This window comes from Nomascus leucogenys, chromosome 3 (assembly GCF_006542625.1).
Source record: "Nomascus leucogenys isolate Asia chromosome 3, Asia_NLE_v1, whole genome shotgun sequence".
Classification (NCBI taxonomy): Eukaryota; Metazoa; Chordata; class Mammalia; order Primates; family Hylobatidae; genus Nomascus; species Nomascus leucogenys.
Genome location: NC_044383.1, coordinates 122109688 through 122135059, shown reverse-complemented (window position 1 = coordinate 122135059; position 25372 = coordinate 122109688). Strand labels below are relative to the sequence as shown.

General features: G+C 37.2%; 1 protein-coding gene across 1 annotated transcript in view; it reads right to left on the bottom strand.

The window, feature by feature from the left end:
- The window catches only part of PDE7B (phosphodiesterase 7B), a 344692-nt gene that overhangs the window by 242012 nt on the left and 77308 nt on the right, over positions 1-25372 (bottom strand). The window contains exon 2 of the mRNA XM_030809727.1: positions 1698-1758. Coding sequence (XP_030665587.1) covers positions 1698-1758 — 61 coding nt within the window. The remainder of the gene's footprint in view (positions 1-1697; positions 1759-25372) is intronic.

The window sequence follows — 25372 nt, the reverse complement described above, 5'->3', positions numbered from 1 at the left end:
ACATGGAAGACAGGACACAGAAACATTCAGTCAAAATAGATGATGTATTCATATGCTTAAAATTATCATGAGTCAAACACTGATTCAAGTCACTAGACCAGGTGAAAGCTACAGTCAAATAATATTTCAGTGGTAGTAAGGTACCTGCAGTATTAGACCATTTCCTTCAATTTCCTTATTTATAAAATGAAGATAACAATAGCACCAACCTCATCTTGTTATTGTGGAAAATTAAATGAGTTAGTTGTTGAATAGATTATTTGATGTGGTGGTAAAACAGTTTCCCAAATCCAAAATTGGGACACGTGGCGTAACAAAGGATTTTTTTTCTGCTTCCATCTGTACCTGTTTTGTCTGTCTGTCTATCTATGTATCTATCTATCTAGTACCTGAAATATTAGAACTTTGGAGACATTTTCATTTCACACTTTCAAGGGGAAGGAATATTGGATATTTGAAATGGGTGTATGGATGCAATGCTATATTCTTTGTTCATGTGCTTCTAGTAAAACGTTCATTTTTCAATGAATGTATTACTATATAGCCACCATCTTAATTAAAATAAAAACATAGAACTGCAAAGAGAGATGTAAAAATTAGTAAAGAATTTAAGAAAGATTAGAAGTCTAGAAAAATATGATGTCTGGTTTTTGTTTGTTTAAGTCATGTACCACCTTTGATTATTTGTTACATGATTATTTTGAATTATAAATTACCAGGATCTTTGCCTGCCTCTATTTATCTTGCTGTCTGCTTTTCACCAATAATCTAGACTGTCAATATATGAAGTGGGCAGAGTAAATGGAAAATGCTAAAATGAATAATTTTTTTCTTTGCTTATTAATACAGTTCAAGGTTAGAATCTACAAAGGTAAAAATTTGGTGAAAATAAAATTTAGAAATTATTTTTATTTATCCATGCTACTGTTTACTTCTATTACTATAATGAATTGCAACTTTATTGGACATAGTTTAGTGGCTTAAATAAGATCTAAACACTAGACCTAAAATTTTACTGTTTAGAAACTTTCATATCATGATTTAGACCATTTCTCACTTTGAGGTTAAGCGCATCACTTATATTCTCTATAATTGTTTCTAACCTATAAAATCAGGAAAATAATACCAACTTCATTACCTAACAGTATATATTAAAAGAGTTTGTCAAAGGCATTGATGATATATCATCCTACAAGAACAAATGATTATTCATTACAATGTTGTTATTTTGTTACAAATGCTGTGTGGATAATAGTTGTGCTGACTTCAGATTACAGTAGTTCAAATATACATTTCTTCCAGAAATTCTAAGTAAGGGTTTTGTACTGTGATGTGAGGACTTAATAATTTACTTATCTATCTTATCATCCATCTTTGGTTTAGGAATTACAATGTGCTTCTTACCTTTTCATCATAGCTGCCTGAATACAAATCACCTAATTCTATGTTATGCTGATGATCCAAGAAAATTTTCGAAAGACTCAGAAACATGGTCCTTGACTGACTGACAATTAAGAAAATCAAAACCTTTTCTCATCATCAAGTGTTACACATACAAATGTGTTATAGCTGTCTGTATAACCATAAAAGAACCTATCAGCCTCTTCAAAACAGAATGACAGTCAAAAAAGCAACAGAACGATAACTCCACATGACATTGACATGCTTAATATATTTAAAATGAGAAGCCTTCTTACCCAGCATGCAAACACATTTGGCATTCTGATCGGGGTTCTCAAACAAGATTTCGCCACACCTCTGAAATAGAAAGATAGCCACGGTTATTTTAAGATTTCATATCAAGATTCCCAAGGCAATATATCCATGTGACCTGACATTACCATAACATTATTCTACTTTTGTTTTCATTGGTTACCTGAGTCTAGGGACTTATGTCATGAGCAGAGACTTGCCTGATAGTAAAATATTTGAGGGATAAGCTGGAATAGATTGTTTCTGCATGCCTTATGCCCCTGCACGGAGTAGATTCTGCGTGCTCCCATATGAAGTCACAACTAGAGATGCATTTGGTTTGAAACAGTTTCTATTTCAGTGGAAGATATGCAATCTATTAGGTCCAATAATCTGCAGCTAATTATTCTCAAAGTTGGTCCTTATTCATCTCCCATATTATTCTACACTACCCACTCTGCAAAGCACAGATACTATCAAACATAAAGCTAGGTGGCCTATATTTTATCTCTCTGAACTTGGAAGGAAAAACAAGTAGATAAATAATGAAAAACTGGCATTCCTAATGCTTTTCCTGAACTCACAGACTCACGGAAATATCAACTTTCTTATCTATATCTTAGTTTTATCTTGCTTGTTAAAACTTTTGTGCAAGGCAAATTCCTGTAGAGATACAATCAGTTAAGAACAGGCCACAGTTGTATGATGAGTATATTGACAAAGCGTTAGTACTTGAATATATACATAAATCTTTCAAATCAGTGAGAACATAACAAATCTAATAGAAAAATGGATAAAGTACATGAGCAAGCAATTCATAGAAGAGGAAAAATCTGAATGGTCAATAAACATAGAAAACATATTTAATCATAGCTGTGATCAGAAGCAAGCAAATTAAAGATAAAATGAGGTTTATTTTCAACTCATCAATTTCACAAAATTTAGAAGTCTGTCAATAACAAGTGCTTTCAAGACTGTAGAGAAATGGATACTCTCACACATTGTGGAATGGAATATAAAATGATACAATTGCCTTAGAAAAATATTTGCAAAATACAGCAAAGATGAAATGTTCATACCCTATGACATAGCAAGTTGTCTTCTAGATTTATAACTAGAGAAATTTCATATACAACTTTAATGTCTTAGTACAAAACAGATAAATAAGTGTTATTCATAAGTGGAATGCTACACAACAGTTAAAATGAATTACAGCTACATATACTGTAAAACATATATATAATACGTATATATGAAATAATATTAAAAATCTGGAATATTCAAATAATATAAAATATATAATATGCAAATTATATGAGACACATATAATGTTTAAAACATAAAAGTATAATGTTAAGCCAAAAACAATTTTCCATATTTTATGAAGTTGAAAATATCTGAAAATAGTACATATTATTTATGGATACATTAATTTATAGAAAAAGCAAAAAACATGCAATGAATAATGAAGCATCAAATTTAGGGTAGGGGGAAGAAATGCTGAGAAATGAAATGTTGGAGGGCACACTGGGGCTGTCAATTTTTTCTATAATGATGTGTCCCTTAAATTATTCTCTGAATGTTTTCATTTCAAATATTTTGAAATAAGAATTGTCCTCATATTCACAATACTGAATATAAAAATGGCCCTTTGCACAATACATCTCTGCACCTGTCTTCCTTGACAGGCCATTTGGTAGCAGACTGGACTGTCTTCATCAATAACTTGTTCTCGCTACATATTTCCTTTGCCCTTAAGGAGACTGAAGATGAGCTACATTCACTCATTTTCCTCTTTCTTTTACAGTTCACAACTTGGTTAATTCCATTCCCATCAATCTTTGTTGTATCTATACATTATATATTATAAAACAAAGTAATTTAAGGGGAAAAAATTCCTGGATGTGAGAATTCATGGTCTTCACACCTGATTATGACATCCTCTGGTACAAAGAGGGGCAAGTTGAGAGGAGAAAGGATGATGCCGTTACATTCAAATCAATCCATTTTTTTAAGATGGCCTACATTATGTGGAGGAGATGGACAGTTGGTTCAGTGATGTGAAAAGAAAGAAAGCTGCTTTTGTGAGCCAAGAGGCCTGACCATGGAGGAAGGAGGTTGGATGCAGCTTAAGGAGGCAAAAGAGCATTGAGTTCTCAATGGAGATCCTAAATCTTGAGGTTTCTTCCCAGCTACTCTGCTCACCTTGTGTCATATTTATAATTTCACCTAATCTCTTCATGCTTCATTTCTTCATAAGTAACATGGAGATGCCAATGTATGCCACCAAGTCAGGTCAGAGAAGCAAATGTGAGGATTAACGACCCATGGAGTCTGATCATACTATTTGTTCCTATTTTGTTGTTTTGGCAGACATTAAACCTTTTCAAATTACTAGGATGCATTTTCTACATTACCTGAATTTTAAAGTGATATTTTTTGACCTAAAAGTGTTAATATTTTTAAATGAAGGACCAGAGGTTTCCTAAATGTTTTAAACTTCTTGGCAAAACAAAGTGCTAGGAAGCTCTATCAATTCACATTCTGAGTCCTACAAGGAAATAACTCCAGGACCCTAGGGTGCTCCCCTGCCATTTGCTAAGGAAAAAGTCCAGACATGTGTTGTGAAGGAAGAGCTTTCCTACTTTCCTTGCAGGGCCTCTAGGGGCAGGGGTTGATGGGTTGAGGTTGCATAACTTCTCTTTGCTACCGTAGCCCAAGGGCAGCCTTATATGTGCCACTCAACAGGCAAATTGGTGTGAATAGGGGCACGAGAGCTGGGGTCTCGCTCTCTTTCATGGCCATAAACAAATTCAGGAGGAGTTTTTGAAACTCCTGTGAAGCATGCATTTCTTAACAGTCATGGCCTGCCTGGGTTCACTGGCTAGACAAGCTCATCACCAAATAGCAAGAACAGGTGTGGTGGCCCTTCCAATGACAATGAGGTGGTCCTCTTCCTTGTCTTCACCTCCCTGGAGGTCTGGGAAATTGCTGAGGCACCTTTAACTAGCTCTTTAATTGCCCTGTTTTGTAAAGTTACCTGATGATGGTAACAGATTTGAAAGCAATACCTGAGGGAATCTGATCATTCTCAGGGCTTGAAAAAAACCAGTTTCTTTCTAGTGCTTTTTCCTATTGATGCCAGTGTTTATCCAGCCTTCGCTGCCAGGCTCCTGCTTGCTGTGCAACCCAGGGTAATGACCCAGTTTACGAGATTAACTGGGCTAAGCCACAGGGTCTAAGTTTCAGAAAACTGCAGGATCTGTCCTGGGGGAACGTCTTGTGCCCTGCTGGGTTATCGGGTGCTGCAACCCTCCTCCTTCTATGCTCTAGTCAAGCTTGCTGGGAGTCCCCATCCAAGCACCCTGCTGCCAGGTGACCCTGACTTTGTACCTGGTGCTGCTCACCAGGATTCTGCCTAATTCTCAGGATCCAATCTCTCCTTAGGGATTCTATCTTTGTCTTGTCTTCTGTGCCTGAAATATTGAGACCAACTTGTCTTGTTTGTGCCCATCTCTCCCAGCCAATACTGCCTTCCGATATTAGGGCATAGTTATTGAAGACGTCATGCAAGGGGCTGGATCTCCGCTAGCAACACAGGGATCTTGCTGGCATATGATCTCCTTCCATAGCACAGAGGATATGAATTCATGTGTGTAATGTCCATTGCCCTCAGAGACCATAAAGAGTCAAACCATGTTCATTGTTAGTGTTCCTAACATGCCTCATTATTGTAACCCTGCTGCCTTGTTCATACCAGGGCCTTCATAAATCTTTCTGGATTAGGTAGACTAAATATTTGTGGACTTGCTAAGCCCGCAAGGCTTGTGGGCTAAGCCTTGTACTAAGTGCTGTGCCTCTACTTTTCGCACTCTCATTGTACTCTTTTAGCAGAGTAGAAAATTGAGGCACAGGCAGTACCACTCACTATGGAATACTCTTCTCCAACGATGGATAGAATAAATGTTGACAGCTTACTGGATGCTTGACCAAGATATATAGATTCCCAAATACTGGCTACTTTTGACCTGCTCATTGCCTTGGCCAAATAGACTATCTTTACTTTTATCCCCTTCTCTCACCCACTAACCACTGGCTGTTTGCAAGAACTGCCATCTAGTAGAGCACAGGCTTTGGATCAGACTGATCAAAATTCAAATCCTGTCACTGCCTCCTCTTATCACTGTACTATCATGGGCATTTAGTTTTGCAAATCTGCCTTCTTATCTGTAAAACAGGGTAATATAATCCACATCATAGTATCATTGCTAGTTTAGTTTTTACTTCATTATGCACAAGAATGTACTGATTTAAATTATTGTGGATAAGATTGTAATACAAAAATAAAAATTAACAAATTTAACTCATCCAGTAAAATTCTATTTTAATTCCCATATTAGAATTATGAAGAAATTCCTCTAATTTTAAAAGTCACAATATTTCACAAGTTGGTTGCTAATTTTTATTTATTCAGAATTTTCCACATTAAATCTAAAATTAGACTTTTATTCAGGAAGGGAAAGATGAATGCTATAAAATATTGCATCTATTATTCACAATAGCCAAGGCATGGGGCCAACCTAAGTGTTCATCAACAGTTGAATGGCTAAAGAAAATGTGATAAACACACACACACACACACACACACACACAATGGAATATTATTAACTCTTGAAAAAAGAAGGAAATCCTGTCATTTGTGATAACATGGATGAATCTGGAGGACATTACATTAAATGAAATAAGCCAGGTACAGAAAGACAAATACTGTATGATCTCACTTCTATGTAGAATTAAAAAAAATTGAATTCATAGAAGCAGAGAGTAGAATAATAGTCACCAGGAGCTTGGGAGGTTGTGAGGTTAGAGGGTGAAATTGGAGAAATATTAGTAAAATATTACAGAATCTTACATAGGAGGGATAAGTTCAGGAAATCTAGTGTACAACATGGCGACTATAGCAATAACAATGTATTGTATATTTGAAAATTGCTAAGAGAGTAGATTTTAAGTATTCTCACCACAAAACGTTAAGTATTAGCTTGATTTAGCCATTCCACAATGTACACATATCTCAAAGCATCATGTTATACACAATAGATATATAATTTTAATTTGCCATTTAAACATAATAAAAATTACTGCACCTATCCTTACATTAAGACAATTTTTAAATTAAAATAATTTCCATGTACTAAATATGTTCTAGCAAAATGTGCACAAAATATATTTCTCTTAAGTAAACTGAATTTTATCATCACTTTCACCATACATTTAGTTATAAAAAAATTGATATTAGGAGTCATTTTTAAAATCACCCTTAAGTATTAAATGAACCTCTTTTCCTTAAAGAAAAATTATATCCAATTGATAATATTAAAATATTGGTAATAGTCCCATATCATATTCAATAGGAGTTATTAAAAACAGTGAAAAGCTCACGTTTTTGTTCTCATTGTTCAATCGACAGCACTTCCAGCTTTCTTAAACCAGTTAATGTTTCTTCTGCTTCAGATAAGCTTTCATATATCTTTTTATTTTTCTGAGTAGTTACTATAACTTGAATTTATTATTCTCTCAGCAGGCCTCCAGCAACTAATCTTTTTAGAGAATGTGTCTTGATATTTTCAGAACAGTGGAAACATTAGCAAACAAATAAAACCAAAGACAGAAATCCTTGATACTTGGAGGTTTGCCTGAGTGTCAGCTGAGAAGATAACAGTTTTCTGCAAGTAGGTAATGTTAAATGTTATCATAAAGAAATTAATAGGCTATGGTTCGTTTATTATTGTCTTCTCACATTTATAATTGTTTTTTAACAGAAAGGAATTTAATAAAGGGAATTAGATGTTTATGAAATTATGGGAGGATTAGGCTATAGGCTAGGCCTCCAGAAATGACACTCAAAACAACACTGTGAAATTGACTCACCAAGCTGGGAGTTTACTAGGCCAGTGGGCCACAATTGGCAAAGTGTAAAACTAGGAAGCATCACTGAGTTGTTGACTTCAAGAACACAGCACTGTGGCAGTGATCCAGGGCTTAGAAATTTATTGGTGCAATTGCCTCTTGATACCCATGAAGCTGGGAACTAAACACTGAATGCTATTGCAGAAATGCAGAAAAACCCACTCCATGATTGTGCTAGATAGCTCGTTAAAACAAACCAAACTAAACCAGAACAAAAAGAATCCCTGACATATGACTAGAGTCATTTTTGGGGAAAGAAAAATCAAACCTAAGTTTCTTGAGATGAAAAAGTGCTAACCATGGTCAGTCTATGGGGAAGTTGTTGAGGTTTAGTGGAAAGTAAAGTACACCTTGTCAGTCCCAAGAGTGGCAAAGGGAATCTGGAGTAGGCATAGCTTAAGCACAGGCTGCCTTCACTCCCACCCTCACTTCCTATTTACTTCGATTCTGCAAGTTTGCCATATAATACATGAATTTCCCAAATGAGGTTTTAGGTAAACAAGGCAAATGCCTGTATGCTGAGATATCTATTGGGATTGCATCTATTTTATTTGCTTACCACTGAATCCCTAAATGTCTAGGACAATGACTAATGCATAATGGGCACTCCCAATGTTAATTAAATGAATGAATGAATAATTCCTTACCGTGATTCTGTGGGCTATTCTGAAGTTTTCTGGGGTAGCATGAGAAGAGATTATTTTTCCAGGACATTTCTGCATGCACACCAGTAAGCACTGCCATAGACGCAGCCACATGATGTGCAGCTGCAATGGGCTGATGAAGGGCGAAACCTGACATTGAGATGACATTTCCAAACATCTGGGTCACTTCTCATTTCCCACTTTTCCCCAACCAAGAACTGAATGGTACTAATCAAAGACAGATCCCTAGAAGATAGGGCTGGAGAGAAAGTAGTTTAGGTCTGTAGAGCATAAAAGGATATCTCCTGTTAAGAGACTGAACTCCCTGACAGCGCCTGGAAGTTTGGATCTCCATTAATGTCTATCAAGTGAGTGAATGAATAAGTGAACAGTCAAGCAAGACATTACTGAGTGCCTAGTCTGTGCTAAAACTGTACCATGAGTGTGGATACAAAATGAAATGAGATTCAGGCCAGGTCTTCTCCTTAAGAAGTTTGTAGCCTACTCTGAAGTCAGAACATAGAAGGCTATGGGCACTTTCAATGCTGGGTACCCACCCCTGACTGGGGTTACTGGAGAAGGCTTTGAAAGAGATGACTGCAGGCCTGAGTCTGGAGCATAGGAAAGAGTTGTCTGGTAAAAGAGAGGACTCCTCTAGGCATAGGTAGCTGCCTGGGCAAAGTCCAGAACCTTGGTGAAGATCTTGAAAGCAGCTGCCAAGGATGGGAGCAAAACTGCTGAGGGTGAAAGCAGAGAGCTTAATCAAAGTGGTCATCACAGAGGGGATTGGAGAAAAATTGGGGTCAATAGTGATTTAAAAAAAAAATCTTTATGGACTGGACTGGAGAGGCTTGGTTTGCTTTGTAAGAACCAGGATGCTTAATGAATTACTTTAGCATTGTATCAAGTAATTACAATATAGCTATCTCTGTATTATAGCTCTTAATTGGCTCCAGATGTCTCTCACCAACGATATTGGCTGCCATCATTTTGCCCATTTGAGGTAGAAGTTACCCCAAAGAGGATACCAAGCCGAAGTGGTTCTTAGTCCTTTTTCTTGAATTATCTTATAGAATGGCTATGACCAAAAGAATCCCCCCAACCACCCAGCTGAAACCTCAGTGAGGCTGATTTATCCTGCTGCTGAAGCCATTAGCACCTAGTGTTGAGAACACCCCAGCTCCCAGAAGATACATTTTCAGGGTCTCCTACGTGACAGTGGCCCAGGTCCACATCATTTTATGCAGAGTCCTGTCTACTGTGTGGGTGGCATAGTCAGGGCTCAATCTCTACACACCGTGGCAGCCCTCAGCACTCCAGCGCCAGAGGACGGCAGATTTGGAGCTGGGGCTGATTTCAGCTAGTGCTCATGTTTTCCTTTTTAAGCTTTTCCAGTGAAAGAGCAGATTTCTATCCCACTGCAGGCTGTTAAAACGTCAGAGACTAATAAGTTTTCAACAATCTGTCAGTGCAGATCTCCAGCAACAACCTGGCACTGCTTTCAAATCAGGGCCTCATCGTCCAGCCCAACCTCAGCCAGTCAAAATAAGAGACACACCAGCAAGAGAAAAAAAAAGAAAGAAGATAATCACCTCGAGCTGAGCAGAAATTCTACACAAATCCATTGTTGCCAACAATCAACAGCAAATCTGTGGGCTACGTAACCTGAGGTGACCCTTCCAGAAGAGCCATCCCTTATAAACCTCTAATTAGGCATGGTTAGGAGTGACTTGAAAGATATTAATGCTATTGCTATTGGAAAATGAGCTTACCAGCTTTTAACAGCTTTGTTTTCTTCTTCAGTCAAAGAACAGAATGTTAGCTCAATGGCGTATGCTTTCTATTAGAGCAGTGCCAGCAGCAGTCGTCTCCAGAGAGTCTCTCAGCATTTTATTACATACCCCTATTTTTAAATGTTTAAAAACTACTTATTATGAACCAAAACTTGGAAAACCTGGTTTCAGCCCAAGAGTAATTTTTTATTTTTTTTAGTTATTAAGCAAACTTCCAAAATGCACAACTGTGTTTTCTGTCATTTTATCCCTAGACAGTAGAGGGCAATAGAAAGGCTATATGGCTAAGATCCCCTTGTATCCCTGCAGGGAGATCCTGAGGTCAGATGGCGTGGTGCAGGCTCAGAGTCATTGTGTCTTACGTTGCACTCTCCAAGGCATGCAGCATTGTCTCCATGCATCATGGTTAGTCCTTATTCCCATAGCACACATCGAAATGCACTTTGAAGACAGCCTCTTTCATTGTGCAAAACGACTTTAGTCTCTGCACAAGCTCCATTTTAGAAAAACCTGTACCTGTGAAGGCTGATGGCATGGAGTGCACTGCGGTCTCTAGTGCACCCCATTATAGGAACTGACTAGGCATCTCAGTTCAAGGTACTTTGGGAATAATTCTGGTATGTGCTCTGGGAATTTTCCTGTAGCAGACACAAATACATATGCCACAAATCTTGATACGCAGTTCAAAAATGTCAGAATTTTGCAATGCTATTTCATCTTTTACTTATTGTCTCAGAATCCCAAGGGTTGACACCTAGCCACACTTCGTTTTCAAAAAGATAGCTGCGAAGGCAAACAACTAAAGCCAAACACATTTCACTTATATATAGTCATTCATTTTTAAAAGGTGAAGTCCATAGACACTTTGTGTTGGAGAAAACAGGAGGCAATACAGAAAAAAAGAAAGAAAAGAAAAGATTGGTGGACATAATGGAAAGAACTGAGTATATCGGGGTTCAAGTCCCAAACCTATTCCTCAACAGCTGTGTGATCTTAGTCAGGGTTGACTTATCCTTTCAAAACTCATTGTAGAGTAGAGGGAGTAACAATGCTCACTCCTCTACAGAAATATAATATATGTGAAACCATCTTATATACCCTAAAACCATAATGAGGCCTGCTGTGTATCTGGTTTTGTGGAAGGAAGGAGGTAGAAGCAGAATAGGGTCATTTGGTGGCAGTGTGTACAAGATACAAAGCACAGTTCTACCATGTAAATCATGGGGTTTTATGAGGGGAAGATTTTGCTCCTCCCATGATGGACAGCCCTGGTCCTTCAGAGGTTAGCCTGCAAGACCAGAGGTCTAGAGAGCAGAGGTCATTGGGGCAGATGGAGGCAGTGACCCTGTCTGATGTGCCCTTATCCTTGGCATTGAGGAAGCGGGAAGAACCCACCTAGATTTGGGAAAAAGGGGTCCCTTCTAGGTGATCAGCCAAACTGGCTACATCCTGATGGGTTGTGGAAAAGTTTCTGAATAATGTATTCTGATTAAGTAGGGGAGAGAGAAACTAGTATTAAACAAGTCTTCAGTGGAGATTGGAGGTGCAAGATAAGCTGGGAGGGTGTTTGCTCTAAGAATGAGAAACTGTGGATGCAAAACTCTAACGGCAATTGAGGAAATGAAGGAAATGAAGAATGGCTAGAAAGGAATGGGATTCAGATAACCAGGAGAACTGGAGAGTGGAGAGACGCAAGGCTAGGGAAGTTGGCAGGGGCCAGATCAGGAAGGGCCCTGCAGGACTCCATTTAGTGATTGGACACAAGCCTAGATGCTGCAGGCTGTGGATCTGGAAGAAGGCCCCGCAGCTTACAGGCCATCTGTTCAAGGCAATAGAGAGATCCCAAAAGGGTTTAGGAAGTTTCTGTAACATGAGTACCACACACAGCAGCCACGTTTGCTGACCAATGTCGCTCCTCACCACACTGAACAGGACCCTTAGGTGGAAAAAGGGTTCTGCTAAGTGGGGTACCACCTTGTTAGTGAATGTCTAATGACATCCTCCTAATTATGTCTAACACTTTTAGTTGTGTCAATCAGCCAAGTTGGAAAACGCCACCAGAGGCCCTCCTCACTCCGACTCCCTTCTCAGTAGTGTCTCACACAGTGTGTTCACAATCAGATAGATTTCTTTAGATTTAGTATACTCCATATGGTCCTTATGAAGCATAGATCATAGAAATGAGAACATGGCTTGTCAAAATTCCAAGTCTAGCATGACTGTATTATGAAGAATGTGGCCTTCTGGATCATGCAGAGAGTGTGCGTTGAGAATGCGCTGAAAATGGTAATGAACAGTCAGGCCTCTGGATCCTGGAAGGTGGAGGAACCAGGGTCCTGGAATAAATGCCCTCTCTTCACCCTTTCAGGGACATCTCCCTGTCAGAAACTGCTGGAAGAGCATGCTGCACTTCAAGAAAATCATTCCTTGACTTGACTGTCACCTTCAGAGGGAGATTTGAACCAGAACAGGACCCTATGTTCCTGCCCCTGAGCCTGATACATTGTGCAGCAAGGCCTCAGTCTGTGTTGCTGCTGCCCCTGGACAGACGACACTGTGAGCTGCTGGGACGAGCGCCTTTTTGTCTGACTGTGTGTTGCCAACAAATATGTACTCACACTTGTTAAACTCCAGCCATCTGGTCGACGTGTCCAAGCTTTAGGCATTCCTTTTCCTGATTTACACTGCAATTATCAAGCTACTTTATAAGACCCTACAGAGAGCAAAAGGTTAATTGATAATATCAGCAATATCTCCAGATATTTGCCTATCTGATGTCCAGATCTCCAGACATCATGATTCAGAGATGCATGGGCTCTCATCCAGCCTGTAACTGAATGAATATTTACTCAGGACAAATGAGTACTTATAACGTGCTCCTTGCAGCTCAGTGTAGCAATGCTCCTGTACGTAAACCAACAATTAAATGTAATCCTATACACTTATAATTTAAAAAGAAATTCAAACTAGTCCTTGGAATTAAATAACCTCACTGCTAGAGAAAATGACTTCCAGAACATGAAGCCCAACATGCAAACGCAGAGCCTCTGAGCCACAAAGGAACAAACACTTTTGCATAGGGAGAAGGGCTTGTTGTTTAACTACTTGTGAGGTCAAAGATCCAGATGTTCCCATAGACAATCAGAAAACTGTTACTGCTCAAATTGTATTGACCATTTCCACATGGACAGCGCTGAGACATGCATTTGACCGCAGAAAGGAAATTTCATTAAATTCTACTGGCAATCAATGGCAATCCCAAGCTAGAGCTAGAATATCCAATATTTTGGAGAAATGACTGACAGGTTTTATAAGCTGCAAGTGAAAATGAAATCATGTATATTTTGCTAATAGTCATACACTGCTTTGGTACAGTTTACTAAACTCCACAACAGACTTTGGCAAGAGCAATATTTGAAAGACACCTCTTCAAGGTTCTCCCTCACTTCATGAAGGTAGAGGCTTTCTGTCTAATTCATTGCTGCTTCCAGCACTAGGATCAATATCCGTCACATCATAGTTTCTCAATAAATATTGCTTAGCTGAAAGAATGAATACATAATTTGGGGCAAAAATACACTGAATCCATTTATTACCACAATCAAAATCTGTGAGATGAAAATCCTTAAAGAGAAGAATATGTGAATAAAGTTATACTTAAATTAGTTCAGATTACAAGTTTTGATGCCATTACTCCACTAAGAAGTTAGCATCTGAGGCCATGCAGTGAATCTATTACAGGTGCTTTAGGTGGAGTCAAACCTGAAGGCAAAGATTTCTCCATTCTTTCAGTGTTGAAATATCTTTCAATGTTTTTGAAAGATGTTTTTCCTGGAGAGTAAGAATCATGAATATATATATAAAATTCTCTGTCTCCTATATATATATATTTATATATAAATATATACCTCATATCTCTATATATAAAATAGAGAAAATATATATTTTTATATATATATATATATATATTTTTTTTTTTGAGACAGCGTTTCACTCCTGTCGCCAGGCTGGAGTGCAATGGTGCAATCTCAGCTCACTGCAACCTCCACCTCCTGGGTTCAAGCAATTCTCCTGCCTTAGCCTCCCAAGTAGCTGGGATTACAGGCAGCCATCACCATGCCCAGCTAATATTTGTATTTTTTTTAGTAGGGACAGAGTTTCGCCATGTTGGCCAGGCTGGTCTCGAACTCCTGACCTCAGGTGATCCGCCTGCCTTGGCCTCCCAAAGTGCTGGGATTACAGGCGTGAGCCACTGCACCTGGCCCAACTATACATATTTTTAAACAGCAGCTTTTTTCACTGACAAATATTACCAAAATTAAATAAATAAATAAAATTTGTTTTAAATCTCCTTGGTCAGAGTCCATATCCTGTAAATGGAGGTAATACCTATATTCTATCTCATTAGTACAGGGTTAAGGAGTAAAACTAGCAAAGTGTTTCAAATGTCCAAGAAGAAAAATTATATAAAGGTCACTTGGGGATTATTTGAGGTAGTAGGTGCCGTGTTATTCATGGTTTGTAGTTGTTATTCAAATTACTTTATTGCTTCAAGACCCTCTGTAGGATTCTTTATAAGTAGAGATAATCATTGACGTGAGTTTTAATTTTTATTAGTACTTATGCTCTAGTATGGGTATCTACTGGAGTAACTAAAATGCAAATACAAATAGAGGTGAGTACCAACAGAGGTATAGGAAAGAAATGGTTCTTTATTTTTTGTGGACTGTGAAATCAATCCCAAATCATTGAGTTGTCTTTAAATTATTAAAGACTGACCAGGGGCATATTTGGTCCTCTTAGATCCTAAAATTTATAAAATACAAAGGGAGGACTCTTAAGAAAAGGAATACAAATGAATGGTCACAAAAATAAGAATAGAATCTTAGAAGGTGTCAATGAAATTGAGGAATCTTGAAGATCACACTTCATTAGCTTCCTAGTAAATCTGCCTGTGAAACTGACATTGCAATATGACATATATTCATCATTTAACAATGATTATCATTTAACCGATGGTTAGCAAACTAGGAGGTTTTTGCTTATTTGAATCTTTTTAACCTTGTAATTTAAAACTGTTATCTCTATGTACTCTTAGCAAACCAAAAAATAAATTGAACACAATAATAGCAAATAACTTTTGAAATAATGCAATCCATATAGACCAATATTATTAAACCTACCAGCTTATTTAAGGGCAAGAGTTATATCTTAGCTTTGAATCCTGCTGTCTACAGTATGTTTGGCTTAAAGCAGGTGCCCAGTAAATGCTCTTTAATTCATGGCCAAATGAAGAAAATATCACCAAGTAACATGATCACTAGTTAAACACATTGTATTAAACTCAAACATGCCAACACAAACATACTTGGAGATCACTGAATAGGTATGAAATTTTTAAGGGGTGTATCTTGTGCAGGTATGTGTGTGTACACACAAAGTAAACCCGTATGTATATATATATATATATGCATATTTATACACAGATACATATGACATATGTTACATAACTGTGCTTTGTAGTGCACTATGTTTAGTGATTAGGACCCCAGGTTCTTGTCTGGAGGCTAGTAACAGTGGGTTTGAATCCCAACTCCACCGTATCCTAGCTCTTTGACCTTGGAAATGACCTTATTCTAACCCTCTGTGCTTTCACCAAAAACCATGGAGACAGAGCTCCTAAGAGATCAAATGAGATAACACACAGAAGGTTTTTGGCACAGCACCCAGCACACAGGGAATGCATACTCCATGCCCTCTATGACTAATAGACCCTTAAATTCTGGCCCTCGTCAGGTAAAACAGATGAGGAAGGAAAAACCTGACTTTCCACTTTGGAGAGTGTGCTATCTTGCTCTCCAATCAAAGGGAAGCTTTGCTCTTCCCTTTGTCCTACAAGCTCATGTCTCCAAATCATTGAGGAAGTGTAAGCAAGTGGAGCCAGAGAACATGGGCTTTGGGTCCAACAGCTCCTGCATGGCACTTCCCAGTCCGGTGACCATAGGAGACTTTCTGAACCTGCTTCCTCGTCTTCGGAATGTGAAGAAAACTTTCTTCCTCACAGGTTGTCCTGGGGTTAGATATGATCAGGAAAGCTCCTGGCTCAATACGATTTCGTGAATGTGTGCATCTATGTATTTATCTGTCTCTTTCTCCATTTTTTTAAACTTCAATGTTTGCCTCCCCTTCTCCATATGTTCAAATTATCCCTATTATTCAAGGTCTAGCTGAAATGGTGATTTTTTTAAAACTTATTTTTAATTTGTGTGGGTAAATAGTAGGTGTATATATCTATGGGGTGTATGAGATGTTTGGATACAGGCACACAATGTGAAATAAGCACATCATGAGAAAGGGGTATTCATCCCCTCACGCATTTATCTATTGAGTTGCAAACAATCCAATTACACTCTTCAAGTTATTTAAAAATGTATAGTTAAGTAATTATTGATTAGAGTCACCCTGTTGTGCTATCAAATAGTAGGGCTGATTCATTCTTTCTATTTTTTTTATATCTGAAATGGCAATCTTTTATGACACTTTCTTGATTGTTTTTGGGCCTAAGTTAACATTCTTCTTTCCTGAATTTCCTATAAATTTTTAAGCCACTTTCTACTTTACTTTTTTTTCTTTGTCTATTAAGCCACGAGGTCCTTAGGGCCTGAATCCAGGTCTACTTTATTTATATTAATATATTCTACTCTGCTTTTGGAATAGTGTATATACCAGTGTGTGTGTGTGTGTGGGGGGGGGGTAACAAAAAAGTTTTAATGAACATCTGTTTTTAAAATCTTGCTCCCCACTCCCGCCACCTCATTGTACAAAGATTTTTAGTTCAATGTACATTTCTGTTTGTGTGCATGTTTGTACACAGATTACCATTCCCCATACACATGTACACACATGTATATTGCCAAGGGTATTAAACCTAAAGTCTTAAAGCCTCAAAATATTCCAAAAAATGATGTATTGTGCACCATGCTATCATTGTGGAATTATGTTCTTCATGTTGAAAAATCTCTCATTATTTTCAAGTTGTTAAGAGAGGAGACATTCCCTTGTAACACTTCCCGTAATATATTCCATTGTTTTTATTTCTGGGAAAAAAATTTTATCATTGTTACTCATTTATTATAAATGAAAATATTAAACCTTTGGAATCAAGAAACTAAAATCAGTTGTTTTCTTGGCCTGCCACCATTCATACCTTTACTTTAAATGATGCCAACATTCTTTCAGAGCCCTTTGTTAGTGAAACATTTCTTCATCTAAATCCCAAGAGTAATTTTTATTTTCAAAAACATGATCTTGTTATTAAATAACATTCTCAATGTCATCTATACAAACAGATCATACATAATTCATGTGCTATCACTCGCATTGGATAATCAAAGAATATTATTTTACAGAGATCACTTAGGTGAAATTGAGGAATAAAGGAGTAAAATTATGGAATGGATTCACGTAAAGGTTTAAAATCAAGATCTGGTCTTGAGTATCTTTAACTACTCATTGGGCATATGTGTTAGTTATAGGAAATCATTTCTAGTCTTTATCTTCAAATTTGAACCTGTATGTGGTTTTTACTTTCTAAAAAGGAAAGCAAACCTCTTTTGTGAACTTTAAAGTGGAAAACCTTTAAGGTAAGGCAAATTTCACAAAAGATAAAATATCAGCCAACCTATTAACATCTGATGTTTCAAATGTGTGGTTAGGTGAGTTGGCAAGAATACTTCTTCATAAGGAAACTATTTTGATTATCAGAATAATAAAGTCAAAGGGCTCTGGCAAAAGATACTTTTGAGAAATGAACTATTATGCAAACTTTCAGTGACACATAGAACTCCACGTAGCCTCAGAAATCTTACGGCAAATCATGAAAGTATATTGTCGTCTTGGTCACCCACGTACCATTAAGATATATGGAAGCTGAATATCTTGAAAATAATTTTTATAGCATTGTTGATTATTCTTATTTTCCAGCTCAGCTGCACAACCCAGCATCCTAGGGTCTCACTTGATTTAATCCTTTCTCTCATTGCCTGCCTCCTCCACTTCCCTCCAAACTCCAAACAACTGAATGCATTGCTGAGTCCTTTTACTTCTACTTCTCAAATCCATTTGGCTTTCCTTATTCTACCATGGGCCCTCAGTCCTCACTGCATTCTCATCCTATGCTTAGATTTCTGCACAGCTGCCCCAGGGACCCTCTTTTCCTAGTATTGCCTCACTCCATTCTAATTGTCACATAGCAGCCAGAGTGATCTACTACTGCCTGAGTCAGTCGTATCCCTGCTCCACAACCTTCCATGGTGATATAGTTTGGCTCTGTGTCCCCACCCAAATCTCATCTTGTAGCTCCCATAATTCCCTTCTGTTGTGGGAGGGACCCAGTGGGAGATAATTGAATCATGGGGGCAGGTCTTTCCCGTGCTGTTCTCGTGATAGTAAGTCTCACGAGATCTGATGGCTTTATAAGGCACAGTTTCCCTGCACAAGTTCTCTCTTTGCCTGCTGCCATCCATGTAAGAGGTGACTTGCTCCTTCTTGCCTTCTACCATGATTGTGAGGCCTCCCCAGCCATATGGAACTGTAAGTCATTAAACCTCTTTCTTTTGTAAATTGCCCAGTCTCGGGTATGTCTTTATCAGCAGTGTGAAAACAGACTAATACACCTGACTACTCTTTTTCCTCAAAATAACCCAGAATTCCTAGTCTGGCACACAAGGCCTTCAGCTCTGGCTCTTGCTCCCTAATCACACACTGCTCTAGGTTTACTGAGCTACTTTCTAGTGCCCACTATTCCTCCTTACCTCTGAACCCCTGCACCTCTCTTAGGAGCTTCCCCTTATCTGCCCTTCAGGTTACAGCTCTGGTATCACCTGGTCCTCCTGGAAGCCTTCATGAACCTCCACTGTTCTGCCAAATGCCTCTTCTAAGTGCCCTTGTAGCACCATCTGTTGAGGCATCAATCACACTGATGGAATTTCCTAGTATCAAATCAGGGAAGGCCTCTAACTTCTTTTCAGTGTTGTCCGTTAGAAATATAAAGCAAGTCACATATGTACTTTTAAGTTTTCTAGTAGCTGCATTATAAAAAGGAAAAGAAAACAGGAAAAAACTAAAACAAACAACCCCAGTGAAGTTAATTTAGTAATATATTTCATGTAACCTAAGATATCTAAGATATTATCATTTTAGCATTAAATTAACAATGAAGTATTTTACTTTTTTGGACTAAATCTTTGAAATCTGCAGTATATTTTATACTTATAGCAAAACGCAATTCTAACAAGCTACATTTCAAGTGCTCCATACCATATTTAGACAGCACAGTTATAGATAAAACTCTTACAGGAAATAATAAGTGCTTGTTTGTTTTATTTTGCATTTCCTGTACGCTCATTGTAAGTTTTAAGTATTCTTGAATCATTTTTGTAAAAAAAAAAATATGATGTAACAAGACTCTCAAATTAGAAACAAGTCACCTTTTAAAACTGGAAACTTGGAAATAAAATTTTACCATATATTGAACAAAAACAATGACTTGATATACTGGATTCTTTTACTGTTGTTTACCACACCAACATTGTGCAAAACAAAAGTAGCACGCAGAAGGGCCTTCCAGATAGCACTTGGTAATTGCCTTGAGTGTTATTAGGTATAAAAATAACCCAGTTCTTACTGTATTTTAGGCTGTGAAAATTTTGCATAGTAGGTCTATACTTTCTGTTATTTATTTTAGGTTCCGAGGGTACATGTGCAGGTTTGTTATATGGGTAAATTGCACAATGCTGAGGTTTGGTGTACCAATGATCCTGTTACCCAGGTAGTGAGCATAGTACCCGATAGGTAGTTTTTCAACCCACACTGCCTCTCCCACCCTCCCACTTCAAGCAGTCCCCAGTGTTTATTATTGTTCCCATTTTTGTATCCATGCATATTCAATGTTTAGCTCCCACTTATGTGAGAACATGTGGTATTTGGTTTTCTGTTTCTGTGTTAGTTCACTTAGGATAATGGCCTTTAGCTTTGTTCATGTTACTGTAAAGGACATGATTTTGTCCCTTTTTATGGCTAAGTAGTATTCCATGGTGTATATGTATGTGTGTGTGTGTGTGTGTGTGTATATATATATGTGTATATATAGGGGTGTGTGTGTGTATATATATGTATGTATGTATGTATATAAAATCACATTTTCTTCATTCAGTCTGCCATTGATGGACATCTAGGTTGATTCTGTATCTTTGCTATTGTGAATACTGTTGCAGTGAACATATGAGTGTATGTGCTTTTTTGGTAGAAAGATTTATTTTCCTTTGTGTAGATACCCAGTAGTGAGATTGCTGGGTCAAATGGTAGTTCTGCTTTTAGCTCTTTGGAGAATTGTCACATTGTTTCCACAGTAGCTAAACTAATTTACATTCCCACCAGCAGTGTGTAAGTGCTTCCTTTTCTCTGCAACCTTGCCAACATTTGTTGTTTTTTTAACTTTTTAATAACAATGGGCATTCTGACTGGTGTGAGATGGTATCTCATGGTGGTTTTGATTTGCATTTCTCTAATGATTACTGATGATGAGCATTTTTTCATATATTTGCTGGCTGAATGTATGTCTTCTTTTGAGAAGTGTCTGCTCATGACTGATGCCCAATTTTTAATGGGATTATTGGTTTATTGTTTGTTGTTTAAGTTCCTTATAGATTCTGGATACTAGACCTTTGTTGGGTGCATAATTTGGGAATATATTCTCCCATTTTGTAGGTTGTTAGTTTACTCTGTTCACAGTTTATTTTGCTGTGCAAAAACTTTTTAGTTTAATTAGGTCCCACTTGTCAATTTTTGCTTCTGTTGTCATTGCTTTTGGGGACTTAGTCATAAATTCTTTGCTGAGGCCAATGTAATGCCAGAATGGTATTTTCTAGGTTTTCTTCTACAGTTTTTATAGTTTCAGGTATTATCATTTACAATAGCCACAAAAAGAATAAAATTCCTAGGAATATAGCTAAGTAAGAAGGTGAAAAATCTCTTCAATGAGAATTATAAAATGCTTCTGAAAGAAGTCAGAGAAGAGACAAACAAATGGAAAAACATTCCATACCCATGGACAGGAAGAATCAATATCATTAAAATGGCCATACTGCCCAAAGAGTTTATAGATTCGATGCTATTCCTATCAAACTACCAGCATCATTTTTTATAGAATTAAAAGAAACTATTCTAAAAGTCATAGAGAAACAAACAAGAGCCTGAGTCACCCAAGTAATCCTAAGAAAAAAAGAACAAAGCTGGAGGCCTCACACTACCTGAACTTCAAACTATACTACAAGGCTGCAGTAACCAATCAACATGGTACTGGTACAAAAACAGACACACAGACCAATGGGACAGAATAGAGAACGCAGACATGAAGTTAAATGATTTTAAAACAAAGCATAGGGAGCACAAAAATAAGGTTATCAGATTAATTTAGCATACATGTTACAGAAAAAAATGGAAGCAATGACAAAATGTATTGTTTGTGAAGAAGAAACACATTTTCTCCAGAAAAAGCTCATTAAACTATATGCTAACAAGTATTTTAGATGAATAGGCTGCTATTGAAGAAACAATTAGAATTATGGTGCTATATAACCTAAGAATATTTAATAAGAACATGAATTCAACATACTTCATTAATTCAAACAGCTACATTAATTCAAAGACTTCATAAAGATTATGCAGAATCTTTATGAGTCAACATTTTGAGAGTATCACTACTGCTGACTTTTCTTCTTTGTTCAGTAGGTTTATGCAGGAAAAGATAAGGAAAATTTATTAAGCATTTGCCACACAGTAGAAGTGGTTAGGTTGGTTTGGATGGGGTTCAGGACATGCCACCCCAAAATGTGGTGCATCGTGACATTTGAGAAAGCAGTAGAAACAGGAAGGCCTTTCTGACCACCACCCTCTACCCCTGCTCTTCTCTCCTGAAGGAGGTCATAAAACCTTGGAGGGATTTTCTGATCCTCACGTGAAGCAGGTCATATGACCCTCTTTGAAAAGTGCTCTCCCTACACCCAGGGTATAGGTGCCAAAGACACAGAGATACCAAGAAGAATGTGAACACACAGGTTTTACTAAGCTCCCTCCAGTTCAGTACCATTAGACCACACCCTTTGTCCTCTAATCATATTTCCTTGTGACCGCCCACTCTTCCTCAAGCCTTTCATAAAAAATACAGAGGTTTGCCAGGCGCAGTGGCTCACACCTGTAATCCCAGCACTTTGGGAGGCCAAGGTGGGCGGATCACGAGGTCAGGAGATTGAGACCATCCTGGCTAACACGGTGAAACCCTGTCTCTACCAAAAATACAAAAAAATTAGCCGGGCGTGGTGGTGGGTGCCTGTAGTCCCAGCTGCTCGGGAGGCTGAGGCAGGAGAATGGTGTGAACCCAGGAGGTGGAGCTTGCAGTGAGCGGAGATTGCGCCACTGCACTCCAGCCTGGGCGACAGAGTGAGACTCCATCCCCCCACCCACCCAAAAAAAAATACAGAAGTATGCCTCATTATTCAGGCTTCATTTCCTAAAGAAGTCTACAGGGTCATGTAAAACTTATATAATAAATTTATATTCTTTTCTTTTGTTAACCTGTCTTCTATTACAGCGGCCTCAGCCATGAACCTAGCAATGGGTGAGGGAAATCCGCTGCCTCTCACCTACAATTTTCAACACACAAACAAACAAAAGGGCAAAACATTTTTTTAAAAAAAGTATGCAGTTTGTGCAAAATGAATATCGGGAAAAAATAGTCAGGCTAGTGCCTTTCAGAAACACTATTTTTGAAAAGCTATTTGGGTGGCATAGGAGAGCATAAGCTGTTAAGATCTTTCAAGCAAGGCGTTAAGATCATTCTAATTGTAAATGTTATTAAACCAGGGCTTTTGCTTGTTGTCTTTTACGAATTATTTAAACAATATGCGCAGTATTCATTTCAGAATTTTTTTTTTCATGCTGAAGTGCCTTGGGTGTTTTGTGGCAAGGTACTGGCAAAAATTCATTTTTGCCGAATTTCATCTAGTGAAATAGTTCTCAAAAAACTGATTTCACTAGTTTGCATGTCTTGCTGATTTTTGTAGTAAACAGAAGAAGCTCAGTTTTGCAATGTAAGATCACATTGTAGTCACACTTAAAATTTTAAATAATGTGCCAGCAATGAAATAAATTTGACTAAAAGCTAAAGTGACTATCTAGCTGAAATAGAGAGTGAGGTATGCCCTTTTTGGATAATCTGAGGGATTTCAACTGACCAGTGTTCACTCAAGATCTAAACTGCCTGAGGACCCTGTTACTGACCCTTTCCAAGTTGAACCCTTGGCAGTTAGGGAACGTAATGTTTGTTGGGTATTTTTAATGATTTATTTTTTAAATATTTTCTACTTCTTTTCTTTCAGCTTCTGTTTCAGTTTAATTGAATAATATCTTGAGACAGGTTGGCATACAAACTATTAAAAATGTTCATCATTTTCAGCTACTTATTCATATGAAACAAGATTTTCCCCATTTTACAAAAAAAAAACCACCCAAATAGAGAAATACAGTGTGTGCTGACTTTGATATAAAACTATATTAATCACCCAGCCTTCAAATGTTTGCGCTTTTAGAACAGCCTCTTTTTTTGTTGTTGGTATTTTAGAAACCAACCTACCCACTCAACCTAACCACTTCTACTATTTCAAACACTTAATAAATTTTCCTTGTATTTTCCTATGCTACTCACTGACTGACTTCGTAAGTAAATATTATACTTTTACATTAAAAACTTTATAGTACTATAATACTTTGATCTCTTTCATTTATTGGAAATTGTGCATAAGATTCTGCCACTCAAAAAAAAAAAAAAAAGAAAAACAAAAATACTTAGAGGTGACATCCCACAAAAAAAAAAAAAAAAAAAAAAAAAAGAGACTCCACTACTCAGAGTTTGAAATCCGCTGTTCTAAGCAGGCATTGTGTGGTAGAACAATTTCTGGTCCTGCTACCAGAAGACCTGAGTTTGGTTTCAGATACACCAAGTAGACGGTGTAACTTTGGACAAGTCACCTTGCTTTTCAGGCTCTCAGACTGCTCACCTATACACAGGGCAGGTTATGGCATTCTGGGGAGATTGAGTAAGCTAGGATGGAGCTGAAACAGAGAGAATCTAGAGGGAGCAGAATGTGGGGCCACCCTCAAAACTCTACCATATGGTACAATATCCTTTGGATAGGCTATATCTATTTCTCTACATCAGAACAATTAAATTGTTTCCAATTTTTTAGCTAATAAGGAGCATTGTGACGAATGTATTTTTACGTGTTTTTTAGGTTAGGAAATTTTTCTGGAATAAGAATTATTGAATGAAAAAATAATAACTTTAATTTTTTTCTAAATACTTTCTGTAAAACACATGTCTAGAAAATTTATTCGAATTTTGGCCAGAATTGAATGAGATTGTCTGTGTACCTTCCTATCACTAATTGTTTTTACATTTAAAAAAATTTGTCAACTTGATAAATAAGAATGTATTTATTATTGCTTTCATTAGCTTTCTTAGATTACTAGTGAAGTTTAATATATGTTTGTGTCCATCATTTCTCTGAATTTCTTTTACTGTGTACTGCTAACCATCTCAGTTGTTATTTTTCTACTGTTGGCAACAACTGGTTGGTAATAGTAATTGTTTCATAAAATTTCTTTGATTATTAATTCATTGTCATATTTTACAAGTATATTATCAAGTTTGTCACTTGTGTTTTAATTTTATAAAATTTCCATATATAATTTCTACATTTTTATGTTGTCAAGTTTGACATTTGCTTTCTCATTCATGACTTTTATGCCTTGAAACCCCTTCTGTATGGTAAGACCACTATATGTGTTCATTTGTTTCTATTTTATATTGTTCTTAATACAAACAGCTATGAATCTACTTTTTTATGTTTTATCTGAGATTGGTATAACCTACTTTTTTCTAAAAAGTCAGTTTTGCCTATACCATTTGTTGAATGACCCATCAGTTTCCCATTGTTTATGAAGCTTTACTAATCATATACTAAACATTTCATATTAATACAAATCACTTAGTGTCAATTTTACATATTTTTAATATTCTATGAAATGTGATATTTATACAAAGATCTCTATATACCTTACAGATTAATTTTAGTTATCAGATATTTTTATAAAGTCATACTGCATCTGTGTAATAGCTCTAAGGCAAGTCATGCATCTTCTTGGTGTCTCCATGCC